The sequence below is a fragment of the Metopolophium dirhodum genome, chromosome 5 (assembly GCF_019925205.1).
Source record: "Metopolophium dirhodum isolate CAU chromosome 5, ASM1992520v1, whole genome shotgun sequence".
Taxonomy (NCBI): Eukaryota; Metazoa; Arthropoda; class Insecta; order Hemiptera; family Aphididae; genus Metopolophium; species Metopolophium dirhodum.
This window is the reverse complement of record NC_083564.1, coordinates 5,938,170-5,957,265: the sequence shown is the minus strand read 5'-3', so window position 1 is coordinate 5,957,265 and position 19,096 is coordinate 5,938,170. Positions and strand designations below refer to the sequence as shown.

Sequence of the window (19,096 nt, the reverse complement as noted above, 5' to 3'; positions counted from 1 at the left end):
GCATTTTTCTTCGGACAAGTCACAGTGTCGCCATTCCCCCAACCGGACATGGCAGATACCTACGGGTGGTGCCCACTAAAAAAACCTGCCAAACTGTGTAAATGTGTTTAAATTTAAAGTACCCTCCCACACAGTTTAAAACCATCCTATGGCCCTAAGTTGCCGCGGGTTAATTAATAATTATAAAAAAAATAATAATATTATTAAAAAATAATGTAATTTATTATATTATTAGTTTGCTCGTTAGTTCTCTATATAAATAAAAGCAGTTGGTATAGGTATTTGCACTATATGTACGCACCGACTCGCTTTCACAGTTGTAATGATATATAATTTCTTTTATAAAATATTTTAATAATATAAACGTCGTAATGCTTCATGCGGAAAAGACGTCAGTGGTGTTTCTTGGAAAACTGTCGGAGAAATATACCATTATGAAACGGCTGGAATAACGTTTTGAATAAACGAAGGGGATTTATTTCAGAAGATATAATGGCATCACGAATACGGTGTTACGAATTTCTACGAACTTGAAAACGACTGAAAAAATATAAATAATTTTTAATGCTTAATCTCGAACATCGGACGCGAAACTAAACGGTACAGTTATAATAATAATATTATGATCGGTCGAGTAATATTCGAATAATCTGGATTTTTCGCGATAATATTCTTATAAAAGGATACGCTATCGAGGGCGGACGCAATTTCTTGCTGAATCCGCAGCGGGAGGTGATACGTTGGCCGGCCACCAAAAAACCTTGCAGCTATTCATTGTTCTTGTTTTGTTTCCTCCGTGATCGATAAGACTTTCAAAACTGAAATTATTGTAGTCTATGAATATAACTTATAGTAATAATTAATATAATAATTTATTTTAATGGATATTAATATATTACAATAAACAACGAACATGACATTGGTCGTTTATTACGTTTTTAAAAATCGAAAACGTGTGGAATTTTTCTCCGTTTTTATTCGCTTGTCTCGGATAAACGGTCAACACGTGGCTCTAAAAGTGACACTTTGAAGTTCAAATTGACTTTATCAGTTATCACTTCGTTTTTATTCCACCGCACCGTTATGACTGCTAGACATCTGCATTAGATATTGACACACGATTTATGCAGCTAGAGCGAGTTGGGCAGGAATTCGAATACAAATTCGTTATCGTTCATGTCATGGTGGTCGGTGGAGCCGCATGTTGAAGAGCATATGGGCATATTTTGTGTAAGAATATTTTAGACCCCGGATTATGAGTGAGGGGGGACTCGGCACATTTGTGAGAGTATCTCTAGCTGTAGCATGACGTGCTATATTCGTTTTTATAATATCTCTTACCAATAAAAATGTATTAATATTTAAAATCATTTCATTCTTTTTGAACCTGTTGATCCGGTTTAGTGTGGGGAACTCATATGTAATAAACAAAAAATGTGTTCGTCTCCTTCATCAATCGTCACCATCCATGCGTTTGTTTATCCCACAATATACCGTAAACATCATAATATTACCAATATATCGTTCAAAGTTGTGTTTTCGTAGAAGTGAAAGTAATCCAATTATGATATTATAAGATTCAAATACTGTTATTGAGTATGTATATTTTATTTACATCCTTCGATATTCCACTCGAAAATTTAAACATTTAATCTTAAAAATGTTTAATCGAAGAGTATATTCATTCGCATAATATACTCTCGAACGTGCAAAGCTCCAAATGTCTCGAGTAATTGGTCTTAAAAACCCTTTTATCTAGCTTTATTACACAACAGAACTCATTACGACTATAGCCATGAGTTGTATATTATTAAAACTTGCACGACTACACAGACTGCATCGTACAGAATAGTTAATACATTCTAAGACAATTATATTCGCGTGATCTCTTAAATCGGAATACGACAGTAATATTTATCGTACAATAGAATTTGAAACTCCTCTCTCATCATTCGTCGTTTTTCTACTATAGTTATATAACTACCATTCTGATATCCTATCTACACAACTGTTGAGTAGTCTATTTTACAGCACTCTGTGTCCACTGCGCTCGCTCAAAGTGTTAATCCTCGATTGACTGTGTTTCAAAAAAAAAAAACGCAATGTTTAACGTTTTTGCGAAACATCTCAGTACCCCACACTATGGTGAAATATTATATTATACGATATATTATGTAATATTTCACATGACTTATTTCAGTCTCCAATCACTATAATACAACCGTTACTTATATCTACACCGCTTAAAAGCATACGTTGTTAATGATTTCGGTTGTTTGTCTTTTCGCGCAGATCGTTGCCGCCACTGCCACCACCGAGCACGGTGACCGTCGCCGCGCCCACCCCTCCTGAGACGCCCCTGAGCTCAGGGGTGGGTGATGGGTGCCCGGCTTCGCCACAGTTCGTCTACGTGTCCGCCGCGGTATCCGCCGCACCGCTTACACCACCCGCTTCAGAGTACTCGTCGGATGCGGAGAATACGCCAGCGGATGCGGGCGGCGGTACCGCGAACGCACAAGCCGTCGTGGTGGCCACGGCCACAGCCACCACCACCGTCTACAGTCTGATTGATTACGTCATCGAGAGGGGTGACGGTGGCACGTTCGACCCGTTGCTGACCAGAGACTTGAACGTCAAGGCTGGCAGGACGACAACGACGACCGCGGAACACCGCCGGTCGACTTCCACTACCACCACCACCACAACCACTCAGGTCGTGGTCGGATGCAGTTCCGGGAACAAAGGTCAGTGTATGATAATATTGTTGAAATTTAAACTCGAGTGAATTCAGTGTAATAATAATATAGATACATTACACAAATTTATGCAGGGACGTTTTCAACTGAATAAACCGGAACCCGTATCTCCTCTAAAATCGCATAAAAAATCAAACACCCGAATTAACAAGAACCCAAATAATTTTTAATTTTTAAAATTTCAGTAACAAATATTAGGAGTAATCATTTTTATTCAATAGATATTAATTAGGCGCTATTAACTATTAAATAATAGTTATAATAATTATAATAGTAATAATATAATACACGAAAATATGCTCAGTATTTTAAACACTTATAAGTTATATTAACCGTTAGTTTAAACTTTATATTTCGGTGGACCATCCGAATTCATCCAGCACCCAAAACTTGAAAAAATGACCTGCGTGCAAAGCCTCGACTTATGATTATGTAAATACTGTAATACGACTATAATATAAATGTAACATATACAACTGAATTACATCGAGGACTGAATACACTGCGTACTATGACGTTTTCTGAGGGAGTGACTTTATGTACATAGGGTAAGCCCCTATTTATGTCCCACCATTGACGTCATAATAATATACTCATACCTATTATCTATATCTGTAGAACAATCGAAATTTATGTTGAAATATGTAATATTATTTTAGTATGACGTGGAAAGTTATTATTTAAATATAATATCGATACGTGTACACACGATGAGCTCACAATGCTAGGATACTAAATATGTATATAAATTGTAATTTATTTTGTAGCTAAAGGTTGAACTATACTGAAATCTTAACCCCTCAATGTATAATATGTTTTGGATCGACTTTCTCCGAATTTATCGCATGCGACCGGTAAAGATTAAAATTCGTGACAACTGAATCGCACGCGAGATTTTTTCGAGATTTTTAACTATAATAATTATTATTAACATATATCGAAGCTTTTACTTTATTTATTCTAACACGTTATATTATTATACTTCGTCTTTCCGCCCGACTAAATAAAAATAGGTACGATAAACGCTCAAAGTCAGGCCGCACACGACGTCTGCAGCATCAAAATAACGTTGCTCGATTGGTTTTTTCCCTCATCTCACTAAAAATATCGTCCTCGTCGTGGCTATGCAATCATAATATAATACTATAAAATATGTAATAACGGACATACCGCGAGCGCAGTCGTAACGATTAATTATTGATATCCGCGTGGGTCGTGAAGTCGCAACATAATTTCGTACAATACTTGTTGAATTTCGGCCCACGTCGAATTCGTATTAGCTGATATTATTACCGTGCACGTATTATGTATAATACTATAACGGTCGTGGCGTAGGCACCGTGTGTGTGTGCTCTGTTGCAGTTATTTCATTATTAATCAAAGCATTCGAAATTCGTCGGCATGAATAATTCGCGTTCTTCGCCGGCAGCACCCGAGTGCGTTATTATATTGCACGCATATAATATATATATAATATCATATCATACACATCGTAATATACGATAGCTCGTGTTATGTGCTCGCGATATAATTAATTGAACCGCCCGTCGTCGCCACCGCCACGCGAGTTTCATGTATATTAAATTGACCTGTCTCGGCAAAATTTCAATAATTCAGCGCACCGGTGCGAGCCGGCGGCCCCCTCGTGCCACCGTCGCCTGTGGAGTCGTACTCGTATTATAACAATATAATTATGACGTATAGCGTCGACAAAATATGATAGTATATTTTGATAAATTACGAAGGTAAAATATCGGCGAGGCTCGCGTACACGTGGACTATGTGCACCCGCCGTAAAGATAATATTATTATAATATTATAATACCCGAAACGTCATTCAAATGCGATATTGTTTTATTTATATTACAGAAGGACCTCGATCGTCCGAACTAATTGGGACCGCACTCGGTTCGGAAACGCGAAAGCTTTGACACCGAGGTTTTTTATACATTATATTATGTTGATACAATATATTATATAGGTAGTAGTTGCATGTATTTAAATTTTATAGTTACACATAATATATTATTATGTACTTAGGCCTAGCGAATAAAACCAGCATATTTACCAGCAAATGAAACAAATCATTATCAACATAATATATTATATTGTTATACATGAAATGTTCATACATAATATCACGAACATACATACAAACATTTTTTTGCTAAATAAAGTCTCGGAGACAATGGGCATTGGCTGAATTGAAACAACACGCGTTTACACTTTAATTTGATTACATCTAGAATATGATATACAAATTACAAACAATTAATTAAATTGGATTTAAAAATTGATTTTATCACGCATTGTAAGTTGTCCGGGTAGAGAGCTTTTTGACGGAATGTTGGATATCCCAGCTTCTCGTCGCTCCGATTCGAATGTAAGACATTCAGCTACGATTTGTTTGATGGTGGAGGAAACGCCACAACTGGCGTATTTAGGTGGAGGGAGGGGTCATCCATCTTCATCAGATACTGGTGTGTTATCGAAGTGTGTCCGATTCGCATTCTATTAATGGAAGTTTCTATTTTTATTGTGATGTCCGGTGGTGAGCACCATAAGTGGATGGTATTTTTAATTTCGTCTAATTTCGTTGATTTTTGAGTTCACGACCGTAGCCATAAGTTGTTCGAGAATGTTTTAACTATAGATTTAGCTTCGTCGTGGAACGCAAAACAATTACATATAAAAACGTCTGAGGAAGTTATTGCTTGGCGTGCTTTTTCATCGGCTCTTATTCACTTCCCGAGATCTGATTGTGTCTTGGAGTCCATATTACCTAGACATACATAATATTATATGTTAATGAAGCGGTATTTTTTATAATTCATTATTATTAATATTGAATTATTATAATTTAAAATCTACTTTAATTTATTAGTTATGCATAAATTATACATCTCTACACGATTACGTGCAGTACAAGCGGTAAATGTCCGGATGTTCGGATAACAGAGCAAGTAGTATATATTAGTATTTTCTGAGCATCTTTTTTACAGGGATGTTTCTCCAGTTTAAGCGGCAATTTATACATACGCCACTGTGTAACACATAATCTCAACAAGTGTGTTGATATAATTTCCCATACATTTATTACATATTATAAAATGGTTAAACAAATTTAAATGCTGCAAAAAAGTACTGTGAACATGCTTACACTTTTTGAGATTATGTGTTACACGGTGAAGTATGGTAGAAATTCTGCCCTTAAAATGGAGAAATTTCTCTGTAAAAAAGGTGCTCAGAACATATATAAATATATACTACTACTTATTAGAGCGTTCGGATACGTGAATTTCATTTTAAATTTGTCCGGATGATAGAGGGTTCGTAAAACGGAGGTTCGGATAATCGAGGTTCTCCTGTATTATAAAAAAACCGTACGACGACCGCGACGTGGCGGCGGATAGTGTTAAACGTCGGAATGCCGTGACGAGTTATTTTTTTCATTTATTCCGTGGAATGAAGACGCGAAAATTCCCGTTTGGTTTACGATAATATCGCATAAATTACAATCGAAGGGATGCGGGAAATCGATTTATTTTAAATAAAAACCAAACAGACTTTTCTATTGTATTATTATAATATTATAACAGTAGATCAGTTCAAATTATGTGGTCTACCTGCATAGATGAACCTTGTATTTTTATTTTAAAAAAGGTTTCGTATATTGCGATTTATTATTTGTAATTTATTTGACCAGATAAAATACCTAACCGAAACCTGATATAAAACGATACTCGTCGAATCATATTAACGTAGGTATATCGTATTATCCAAAGGTGGGAAAGTCAATCGTAAAATCTAACTTGAGTTAATCAACGCCTTCAACAAGGTCAAGGCATACTGCAAAGTCAATAAATAATATATTGAACTTTGACAGTTTAAACTTTGAAGTTAATATGGGCAAAATAATTCACTCTACTTAATTAAAATAATAAGTTAATTTTTTTTTTTTTTTTTGTAATCCTCGTTTAGGGGTCATCGCATGCATGTTATTATAGTGTTTATGAGACTTTAAAATTTAGCAAAATATATAATAGCAATTCGTTAAAAATACATTCTACTATTTATTTTTATTTCACACTATAGTAGACAGGGATGAAGTTTTATGTCACTACATATTATGTATAACGTATGTATAAACTCAATTATATTTGAGAAATGTATTTAATTTTTTTATTTGTATTTGAATCATGTGGTACTGCGTGAAACAGCAACAAATAAAATGATTTTTTAACCAGACGGTCGATTCTCGCCGTGCCTTCGGGACTGTAGTTATCGGAAACTACGCCGTTGCGTCTTAAAACACTGGTGATAATTACCATATTATTACCTAGTTGAGTATATATATTTTTTTTAATTTCCGCGACAAGCGACCGGCGCGACGGCGTTCAGAACACGGGGGCATTAGCACTCGATTAAAAGTTTCTCGGTAAAAAAAAATAACATACAAAACCACCCCCCCCCCCCCACCACAAGTCGGCTTTCGTTTTCCGCGAACGAACTTTTGTGAAAGCTCAACCTTATCCGCGCGTATTGTGACGCACAGTGGCGCCGAATGAAATATTAAAACTGGCAATTTAAAATTCGAACGGTTCGAGATCGACCCACCCACACCCACCCGTGCACGGCGACCGAGATACCGACTCATAACACACTAATCGCATACACAAATAATAATATGATGACATTCCTGTGTTTGGATTCGTGTTGATATACGAATTGTCGCGGAAACGCTGGGAATAGCGCCGTTGTTTACCAGTTACCAGTTGTTTACCAACTTTTTTTTTATTTATTGAAAATTATACATACACGATTTGTATACATTTTACAAATCATTAGACTATAATATGTTTATATATTAATTTATTATTATAGGTACCTACTATATACGATACTCCACGAGGAGTTTGACCGAGAAAAGTCCCACAAAAATGTTCTTCTTTTTAGTCTTTTCATAGTTTGAAAATCATCATGGAACATCATACAACTTTTTTATTTCGAATATTATGATATACAACAATGTGGGAACCAATTTATATTAACCTAACCTCTTACCAGGCACGGAATACATTCATCGGTATCGGTGCAGGTAAATCGGTGCTTGGGAATCAACTCGTACGCAGCTGGAAACTTGCATCCTGACTATCGACTTATAGAGTCGTGGTCGTTGCGCAGGTCGGAAGAAACACACACACAGAATATAATAAACAAGAAGAGATAAATTAAACCATTCAACCGACCTAGACTAACAGTACGCCATTTCGAATTCTATGATCGGAAACGACGTCGTATTCCGCGAAACCAATACAATAATAATATTATTATTCAAATGCGTCGATCGAATCGATGAATTTTCGCTTCGGTGCAGACTGTATAATAATATTACGTGTACAGGGCGATTCATTAAGCTTCAATCGGTCGCGTGATGTAAATAATAATAATTTAAAGTTTCCGAGACAACGTAGCTGCCTAATAATATTTTGTATATAGCTGTTGATTACACGTAGGTAGGTCTAAATTTACGAGTCAATCCAAATTCGTTCTATTCAATCGGTGAATCTGAACCTAGTCGATTGTGTTTTGAAAATATTTACCCCAAGTCCAGTTTACCAAGTCGTATAATAGTCATTGAAACGAAATCATACTGTTCCACACTCTCTTATACGATGATTCTATTAGTCAAACGCTACGTTTTCGATTCAGGAATTTGCGAATCATTTATTCGGGTGCTGGATGCTTCGGCTGTTCAAACGACGGATCGAAAAATTCAAACAGACGTTTGGTTATTAATAATCGTTATTGTTCGGGTTGATATTCATGGTTACTGCAGGGGGTGTCGGTAGTCCGGAAAAACACAATTCGAGATCCTGGGCGTAGCGAAAGAATATTATATTATTGATTTTACGACAGTATGAGTTTTTTTTCTGGCTGTCGTCAAATTTTGGGACAGTGGGAATACTTCGATTTTCTGCTTCTGATAGGAAATAGTGAATCTGACCGGTGCAATCACGAGCTACCCGACCATTTTCTTCTGACAGCACAGTAATACGTATAATTACATCATGCGATGCTATGCCACGGCGCAACTTAACGTTTATCATTATATTATTATTACCATCGGGGTATAATATAATATTATTTCAATCGTTGATTAAAACTATTTCCGGGCATGTATGTGTGTGTGTGTGTGTGTGTGTGTGTGTGCGGTCACTTACGTTTCGGAAACTCGTTAATTCCGTTTCCGACCGCGGGATGTAGGGATGTAGTGTAATAATATTAATAGTATCGAGATTCCACGACAGTGTGTGCGAATGAAATGACACAAATTATTATTACTTGTACGAATATTGATTACGAATTAAACATTTTTGGGGCTGGGGCTATAACGTGTGTTACGTACCAAGATAAAATGAGAAACGCTTCAGCTCGCGAAGTTTTGAAATGAAAGTCGCGCTACCTATAATAGTGTATTATGGACGATTGCACTATAATTATAATAATAAATATTGGGCGTATAACCACGCGCACCGTCCGCGACCGTTCCGAAATAATGATTAATCGCTTAAAACTACAATTGTTTTTGGGTTTTTTTTTTTTGTGAATATAGAACCTTATACTTCCGTTTCGAATCGGTATCGAATCCGACTCCTCTATCGGCGGGCCACGGATAGTTCTTTAATCACATTTTCCTTTAAATTAAACCCGGGGCGTTAAGATTTATAACAGAGTTACGCGTATTTCTTTTGATATCGGACTCTTTGAGGGCCTTTCACTCGTCGTTTCGCTCTTTCGCCACATTATATTATTATTATATTTTATGGAAAGATACACGCTGTATCAATTTTTTATCCCGCTCCGTTTCCAATCCGTCCCGCTATCTCATATCTCTCTCTCTCTCCTTCTCTCTCTCTCTCTCTCTCTCTCTCTTTCTCTCACTTTGTCTCGCTCACTCTCAATTTCTCGTGTCGCGCATAATATAATATATTATTATATTAATAATTTTCCCTGCGACTCTTTTTTTCATTTTTCCACCACATTAATTTTCTCCGGTGGTAAATATAATATTCTCTATGGTTTTAAAAATTTTTACTCTCATTATTATTTATGCGAGAAAAATATTATCCGATTACTAGCGGTGTGTCTGCGTTGTGCGCTTCAAGCGACGGTGGGTGAGAGGATGCCCGACTCGTGCGTAGGTATTATTTATCGTTAAATTTTGCATTCGCGTGAATCAGCCGACCTGAATCCGTTTTTGTTTTTGACCTCGTGGAAACTTAGGAAAAAAATTGGTTGCTTTCACACCCGAGCTATGAGCGTGTTTAAGCCACAACAGTTTATACTTCACACTTGTAACGAAACTATTAAAACGCCTTACTAATTCGTATCAGATCTTCAGTGTATAGTTGTGCGTCCGACTTTTGGACGTGTCTCAACTCATAAGATAGTTTCATTTTATTGAAAACTGGTTCATGACTACTATTCATTATTCAAACACCGCAAACACTGTGACCGAAACTAAAAGCTCAAAAACTGGGAAAAAAATTATCTTTAACCGCACTCAAACTCAAAGTGTTAAAGTTGATATTATATTTTTTCAGCCCAAGTTGCGCTTTTGATAATATTATTACACTTAAAGTTTTTAATAACCTAACCGGTTTTTGAGTCTCACTTTTAGTTGAGGTCACGGTGAAAATGAAAGAAAAAAACAGAAAACCTATGTTCTGCCCACCCGATTGCACGAACGCACCACGATTACTGAGTCCCTTTTAAAAATACACAACACCGGCCCAAAAGTAACGGAACTCTCACAGAATATCATAATATTATTACCATATACTAATAACTGACCTACTTTCGTGTTTTTCCATGACCGGCTCCGCATGGACCACTTCAGCCCGTTACACGTGCACCGACTGCGGAAAGCACTACGCGACGTCGTCGAACCTGTCACGGCACAAGCAGACGCACCGGAGCCTGGACTCGCAGTCGGCCAAGCGGTGCAACGCGTGCGGCAAGGCGTACGTCAGCATGCCCGCGCTCGCCATGCACCTGCTCACGCACAAGCTGTCGCACGCATGCGGCGTGTGCGGCAAGATGTTCAGCCGGCCATGGCTGCTGCAGGGCCACCTGCGGTCGCACACCGGCGAGAAGCCGTACGCGTGCGCACAGTGCGGCAAAGCGTTCGCGGACCGGTCCAACCTGCGCGCGCACATGATGACCCACTCCGGTGACAAGAACTTCGCGTGCCACTGGTGCCGCAAGTCGTTCGCGCTCAAGTCGTACCTGAACAAGCACCTGGAGGCGGGCTGCGCGCCGGCCACCGCGGTCGCTGCCGCCTCGTCTCCGCCATCGCCGTCGTCGCCGCAGCAGCCGCAGCAGCCGGACGACCGGGAAACGGCCACCCGGGGCGGATAACGTCGTCAAGCGGCGCCGCAGCAGCAGACGCCCCGGCGGACGTCGGTCATACGGTTCGCCGCCGCCGCTGCAGCCGCCGATGCCGCCGATGACACCATAGTGTTGTCGGACTAATAACAATCGACGTCTTAGTAGGAAGTCGACGACCGATGCAACCGCCTCCGCCGCCGAAGTAACAATTTTTTAAAAAAAATATCATAAAGGTTTTTGATTAATTTTTTTTTTTATTCATCACCCCCCGAAAAACACGGAACAGACAACTGTGACACCAAATATAAAATAATCATATTATTATTTTTATTATTGTATTAGTGGTACAACTATGGTATAATATTGTTGTATTTAGGTTTTAATATCAATATCGGTTATTATAATATAAAATTAAGGACATATAGATATTTAAGGATAGGTTTTACGTATTTTTTACTATACATTATAGCTAATAGCAGTATTATCGCCTAGTCATTAAGATAACGCAATATTATTATTATTATTATCATTATCATCATCATCACCACCACCATCATAACCACCACCATAACCACAACCATAACCACAACCACAGCCTGTGCCTAGCAGTTGTACCTCTAAGCGCGCGCAATTTATTTACCGGTACACCTAAATCATAATAATATTGTTATATATATAATATAGGTAGTGTGTTTTGAAACGAGCAATAATATTATTAATGTTATATTATATACATTAAAAACAGTGTTAGGCTGATATTATATTTTTAGAGAATCTTTTTTTTATCGTCATATTGATTATTATAATATATATTATATTTATATTTAGCGATCCTCGTCGAGGTATGTATGTTTAATGCGGATTTTTTTTCTACGACAATTTTTACGGTTTGACGATATAATATAGTTATAATACTCGTATATCATTAAATCGATATTACGATAATAATATTATTATTGTGCCCGTTCGACAGCGGTTGCGTTCGATCGACAATAATAATACTATAATATATAACGATAAACGGTTTTAATTTACGATTTTTTTTTAACAATATTATATTATGATTTTCGAGCCGTTTTTGAATTTTGACTATTGGGCGGATATAATATTTTGATGATTGAACAATATTGTATGATATTCAGGAAAATATTTGCTCAAATATTGCAAGGTGAACATACGTAATAAAAATATATCATGTTTTTTCTCATTTTACTTTTTTATACAAACCTATATATTTATATATATATATTATATATATTATACGCGCGATGAATGTTTAAAATCCGTTCGGTGCAATATATTGTTGTGTATCGCTCGATAGTTGAAAATTGAAATCCAACAGAGAAGTTTTATAAAAAAAATTGTACTCGTACACGTGGCAAAAGTATAATATATTTAAGCAAGTCGTAGTATTTCGATAAAACATCCATACTATAATGATATAATAATATTATTACTACCATTATCAGCATCATACCACTCGGCGGGTATCGATTTCACAAAAAAAAAAAAACCAACAAAAAATTATGTACAAATATTTCATTAGGGTATATCATTATTACTAAACATTACATTGTATGAACAAAACAAAATAGGATCGAATAATACGTTAGCAGGCTGTGATTTTAAAATTTAAACTGACTGTGTGAACGATTTTCGTGCTATATCGAAAGCGGTTTCAATTTGATTTTGACACAAAAGTTTCCAGGATAAAAAAAAAAATACGAAAAAACGCATTTGTTTAGCAAAATTTTTATTACTCATAAACTTTTACGATAGTGTATTACTATAGAGTGATTAAATTATTATATTATATACATTTTACCATTTTTAAATTTAATCAAAGGCTGAGTACAAACATATTATGTATAATAATATGTATATAATAGATATTATAGCAAATAACAATTAGGTATAGGTAGGTCCGTCCTTTCCTGCTGTCGAAACGATTGTCTGAAAATTGTAGGTGACCTCCCCCCCCCCAACCATATAATGGGGCGTAGCAGTGAACACCGAACTTGTTCGAAACGCGGTCGCTTGATGTTCGATTAAAAATAATATTTTGTATTTTACACCCCCGAAATGAGAATTTTCGGAAACGTTATTGGTCGTCGTCTCGAAAACGAAAATTTTTATGGGCCTCGTCCCAAGCACACATTGTCATCTCGAGTGTGGCGCGTTTGAAAGGCGTTCAGTGAAATCACGTGGTCTCGAAGACGACGAGGGACGTCGTTAGAAAGAAGTTTACGAAACTGACGACTTTAATAATAATTATTATTATATTTATATCAGACCAATAACAATTATTGTCGTTATACTCCTCGGAGCAGTATCGTCCGAATTATCGATCCGATCGAGCGCCGAAATAATATTCGCTATCGAAACCTGCGGCCGAAAATGTTATATTATTAAATTGTTAAAGGTCACGAAAACCTGCGACCGCGCCGCGACGTAATTGTTTCCGAAGACGAGAACAATAACATTAATAATATTGTTCCATTATCGTAATTATTATTGTTATTATTTCGTTCCTAGAAATTGAATTCCCGTCGGGGCGGCGTTGGCGCCACCGCCCAGAGTGGATGGTACGTTGAACGATGACGATACGACGAGCGCGATAAAAAAAACGCACAGACCGCGGCTGCTTTTTATTTTGCAATTTTTTTTTCGTCTCCAACACTTCCTCCTGGAAATCCGAGCGCACAGTGTCTTGCATTTTATATTGCGTCGATAATTGCATTTTTTATCGGTCGTTTTTTTTTACCGCGTCTGAGTCCACACAATCGCGTAAACATAACCGATACAATATAATATCATAATATCATCTGTCTATTGTCGTGACGACAATAATATGTTTTCGACAGTCGTTAAGACGTGTTGGGCCGGGCCATGCTCTGCAGTGGTTATAATAATATGCCCGTCTCGGGGGCAGATGATTTCTCTTCGTTCGTACGCTGCCGCCCAAAATAATATACCGTCATTCCATAGTTCCATCATTATTATTAATATTAGGTATTATTAGTATGTTCATCTCGAGAATTCAGAAAATCGTTGCCGACGACCATCCGCATCGCGTCATCGATCGACAGTAGTTGTATTGCAATACTTTAAGTGTACATCACTATAGACATTTATAAAATTGTACGTATTATTCTAAGTTCCCGCGTTATCATTATATTTTGTATTTTAGGAGTAAACGCGCGCAATAGCATACACACGAAGCTTCCAATATTTTATAGGTACGGCACAGTGTGCTCGCCACGCGTTGGCGTATATAGAGAGACTTGTAATAATAATAATATAAATTATATATTATTATTGTAATAACTTTGGCAATATTATCATAACTTTATAATTAATATTATATGAAATGTAGAGAGAGAGAGATGAATCGTATTTTTTAGTATTTTATTCTCGGTAGTTTAATTTATAATATTAAAATATTAACTATCGTATTAATGTAATATATCAATTTACATATACGTATATATTATCTTATATATATATTATGTATATACATTGTATTTGCTTTACCGTTTATCATTGTACTGTATATACCTATTATAATATAGTAATGTAATAATAATATTAATCATTACGCATTTATACAAAGGTAATATAGTTTTAGGCGCGACGCGTATATTTTATACCACTTTGACATTGCGCGGTGTAAGCGGTAATAACATATTATTACCATAATCATCATCATCATCATCATCATCATCATCATAATTATTATCATTGATTTTAATAATATTATTTTACATTTAACTAATAGATAGGGTTTTGGAACATGATCTATGAGACTATATTATAAACCATTTGTATAACCACGATTTGTAATGCTCAATACAATTTTAAATGTTTAGTTTTATATATGACGCAACGATATAATATTATTACTATTATTATTATTCTTATGACATAATATTATACCGTACTGAGAACAAAATATACGTTCACCCGTTTTAGCTGTAATATTTATCACATTATTGTATCGTGTGTAAACGCGTCGTATATTATGACCAGCCCATAATAGGACGCGCGTTATCGCACCACCATCGTCATCATTAATATTACTATCATTATTATTATTATTATTATTATTATTATTAAGTAGAAATATTTAAGAATTTTTTTAACATAATTTTTTTAGCGTATTTTTACCGATTTGTTTTAATTATTTTAATATACATTAGTTTTTAAGTTGCGCTTTAGTCGTGTATTTGTAATTCGTATGATAAACTATTGTATAGGACCTATTTGTGGCGATCGCTGACGAATGTTTATAAGATAGCCACTGGAGACTTATAATATTGTTTGTTATTGTAATAATATCCTCCACGTCGGTTTTGGATACACCGACGAGACGACGATAGAGCCATCTAAATTAAAACGCAATCGAACCTAATCACGAATCGGCTCGACGGTAAAACACTATCGGGACAACAGTAATGTCTAATAAAAATTGATAACGATCAACGCCGTCGGGTCGGTATCAGGCTAGTCGCAATATGATATAATTATTATTTATTATTTTAGCGGATTTTGTAGATCTCGGGGGTGACGCTCAAGTCCAACAAAAACAATTTCATGTACACCGTAGGTACACATTATTTATATAATATTATACGGAGGGTGCCCGGAGGAGACTCCCTTATCGTCGAGTGTGGACTTTCCGAAATCGCCGACGAGCGTCATCAAAACTTACTGTTTCTATGGGTCTGCCACCTTTTCTGAGATGACGTCCGTCCGACCCACCCGAGTGCTTCCGGCTGAATAACTTATGATTTTTATCACTTTTATTCGCCAAGTGAAAAGGTAGATTTATGTAACAAAATGTAAAGAATACAAAAATATCAAATAATTTATTCGTAGAAACCGTCGTGATGTTCAGACGTATCACACATCATTATTATTATTATTATTATTAAGCGTCTCGATTTTAGAAGGACCCAAAGAATAATATTGAAGTGCTTTCTGGAAAAACCAGACAAGTCCACTGTTTTCAAAAATGAATTTTTACGGAACGAAACTGCAAAGAACCGATTGCCTTGTTCCAATGACCGGATTAGTCCGTTATTATAGTATGATAGTTGTGTTTTATTTAAAGTAATAGTAAATATAATTTTTTCTTAAAAAAAAAAAAAAATCATAATCGTAGGCAAACTTCTTCAAATAAGTTCAAGTTAATTTCGTTTTTATGCGATTCATGTAGAACACAGTTGATGAACCGACATTCAAAAATACACGTTCAGTATGTCTTTCATATTATTATATGCTTTGAAACCATGCTTTCGTGTTTTTTGATCATTCCGAAAATGTCTGAAAATTGGATTCGACTGCTTTTTGCAGCAAGCCCTTCAACTGAATCTATATAATAGACCCGCAGCACGCAACTCAAGTCCCTTACAACCGTAGACTTTGGGTGAAATCAGGACTCGAGGTGGCAGCCCGTACGACATTTTTACACAATTTTTTTGATCCGCAATAACTACGTAGCATTCTCAATCGTCACAACGCCTACGGCTCCGAAATTGCTGATAATTATTGTTATGGCAATCATAACATAATATTATTCGCGTAGGCCTTTTCGCTTGTTATACACACATAATACAACCTTTTAAAGTGTTTTCGTCCTGTCCGAATAAAATTTCTCGCGCGTCCCATATATTATATACCTACATTTAGTCATTTACGTCTGTAGTAATTTACTCGTCTATAGTCATTTACATCTAGTCATTTACACGTCTAGTCCTTTACATCTAGTCATATTTTACTCATCTAGTCTCCTTTACTTGTAGTCGTATTTAAAGTTATCGGCGTGCGTGTACCACAATAAATGAATGTATTATAATATTATGTGTACGGCGCACGCGCGCCACGTGTAATTACTACCACATTACGATATTATTAGGTATTACTTCCAATTCTTGTTTCGCGTTTGTTTTAAGTGTTTTTTTTTTTTAAAAATTTTTTTTTAACCCTATTTTTTCGTGTTTATTCTTGTCGTTTATTGTCATCGTAGGGTTTCGATGTATTTTATTTTTTATATAAATACTGTATATTATTATATCGCTTGTAATTAAAAAAAAAAAAAAAAATGTAATAATAATAATAAAACCACATTGCATAATAATATTATGATACGTATACATATATGGGTACTTGATTCGAAATAATAAGCCGTATCGATGAACGATATATCGAAATGATTAGCGCGTATCTTTGACGGTCGGAGAGAGCGAATAAAAAAAAATGCACCCGCTAAAATGAACGCGTGCAGTGTCGAGAGACGGTAGCTTGCCTGGGGGGTTTTTTTTTAGATTTTGGATACGGTTTTTGTACGGTTATTTTTCAAAATGTCACCAGAAATTATGTAGTCACAGTAACGTTAACGTCGGACACAATAATGTTGGTACCTCATCAAATAATCGTACGTATATGTATATGAATCATATTATTATTGTATTGTGAAACGACATATTTGGAAAAAAAAATGCTTAGGTATATCTGTAACATTGTTATTATTAAATTGTATTTACATGTTACAGCTACAGTGTCGTCCACCGAAAATAATCGCTATAATAATTATATTATAACAAATCGTTTGTAATATCGTATCACGTTGAGTGTGTACGATAGTTAATAATAATGTCGTCGCATAATAATGTTATTTTGTACGACACTATAATGATATTTATTGTAATAACAATAATAACAACAACAACACAATATGTTCTCTTGGCAATAATAATGAGCAATATCATGTGAACCTTTTTTTTTTTACATTGTTTCAGTAATAAACGATTCTAGTTAATAAAAAAATGAAAACAAAAGCGTTCTTGTATCATAATACAATTCGTTATTATTATCGCACTGTTCCATTTTATATTTTCAGCTATTCGTGGCTTTTTAAGTCAACCACAAAACGTCACTGGGTATAACAAAGCTATTATTATATGGGCGAACCACTGGCTGATGATTACCTTTTGTTCCTATGATCGCCCTCGTCGAACATTTAGGCCATTTAGACGTCATCGTTATTCTTTTTCACGCATATTTTTCACATAGATTTTCATTTTATTCAGTCGTCTGCAACCAGTGGTCGTGCAGGTGGCGCAGCATATTATATTATAATTATTATAATTCGTTTACGTGTGAATCAGCTAATACATTAGCTTAGAACTTCAAATTACTACGCGTACGTATAAATGGTTGGAGAGAGGCCAGCAATTTCGGATAAGACTTGAGATATTTACACAAAGGACTATGAATCTAACGATGAGGGATGCGTGCGAAAGGAGATGTGTTCTGCATTTGTCGACGACTTAGACAATAGGTCAGAAACAGACAAAGAAGACGAAGGTAAGTTATTTTAATTTTAATTTTCCGTTGCACACGAGAAATGCAATAATAATAATAATAATAATACACAGCCGGCGACGGGTAGGTATAACTATAAATGGTTGGCGCCTAGAGTCTAGACCCGCGCCGGGTGATAATTTTTTCAGACAATTATTCCATTTACCAACATAATCTACCATTTGTAAAGCCATAGGTAGCAAACACTTAAAAATAGAAAAGGAAATTAAAATATTAGATTTATTATTAATGGTCTTAAATCATACTCAAAAGCAAAAGCATAGTCGTATCAAAGACAACTTGTGACTACATATAGATAGTGATAGTGATCCTCGATCTGACTAAGTTGATGTAATTTACGAAAACACAACACGTCAGAATTGGAGTGTTTTCAGGTGGTCGTCCATTTACAGTTTATGAAGGTAACATATATCGTATTAAATTTACGCAAACCACATATCCAGGGTGATCACAGTTGCACCAATGGGGGGGGGGGGGGGGGGGAGCTCGAAGGACAAGCCAGCAAAAAACACTCCCTCTCAAAAAATATACGGTTGGTATACAGTGTACTTATTTCTTCA

General features: G+C 35.9%; 1 protein-coding gene across 4 annotated transcripts in view; it reads left to right on the top strand.

Moving 5' to 3' along the window:
• The window catches only part of LOC132944777 (zinc finger protein 853), a 208,568-nt gene extending 191,267 nt beyond the window's left edge, over positions 1-17,301 (top strand). For all 4 annotated transcript variants that reach the window (XM_061014268.1, XM_061014266.1, XM_061014267.1 and 1 more), the window contains 2 exons: positions 2,293-2,744; positions 10,660-17,301. In XM_061014268.1, coding sequence (XP_060870251.1) covers positions 2,293-2,744; positions 10,660-11,180 — 973 coding nt within the window. In that variant the 3' untranslated portion in view covers positions 11,181-17,301. The remainder of the gene's footprint in view (positions 1-2,292; positions 2,745-10,659) is intronic.
• The last annotated feature ends 1,795 nt before the right edge of the window (positions 17,302-19,096 follow it).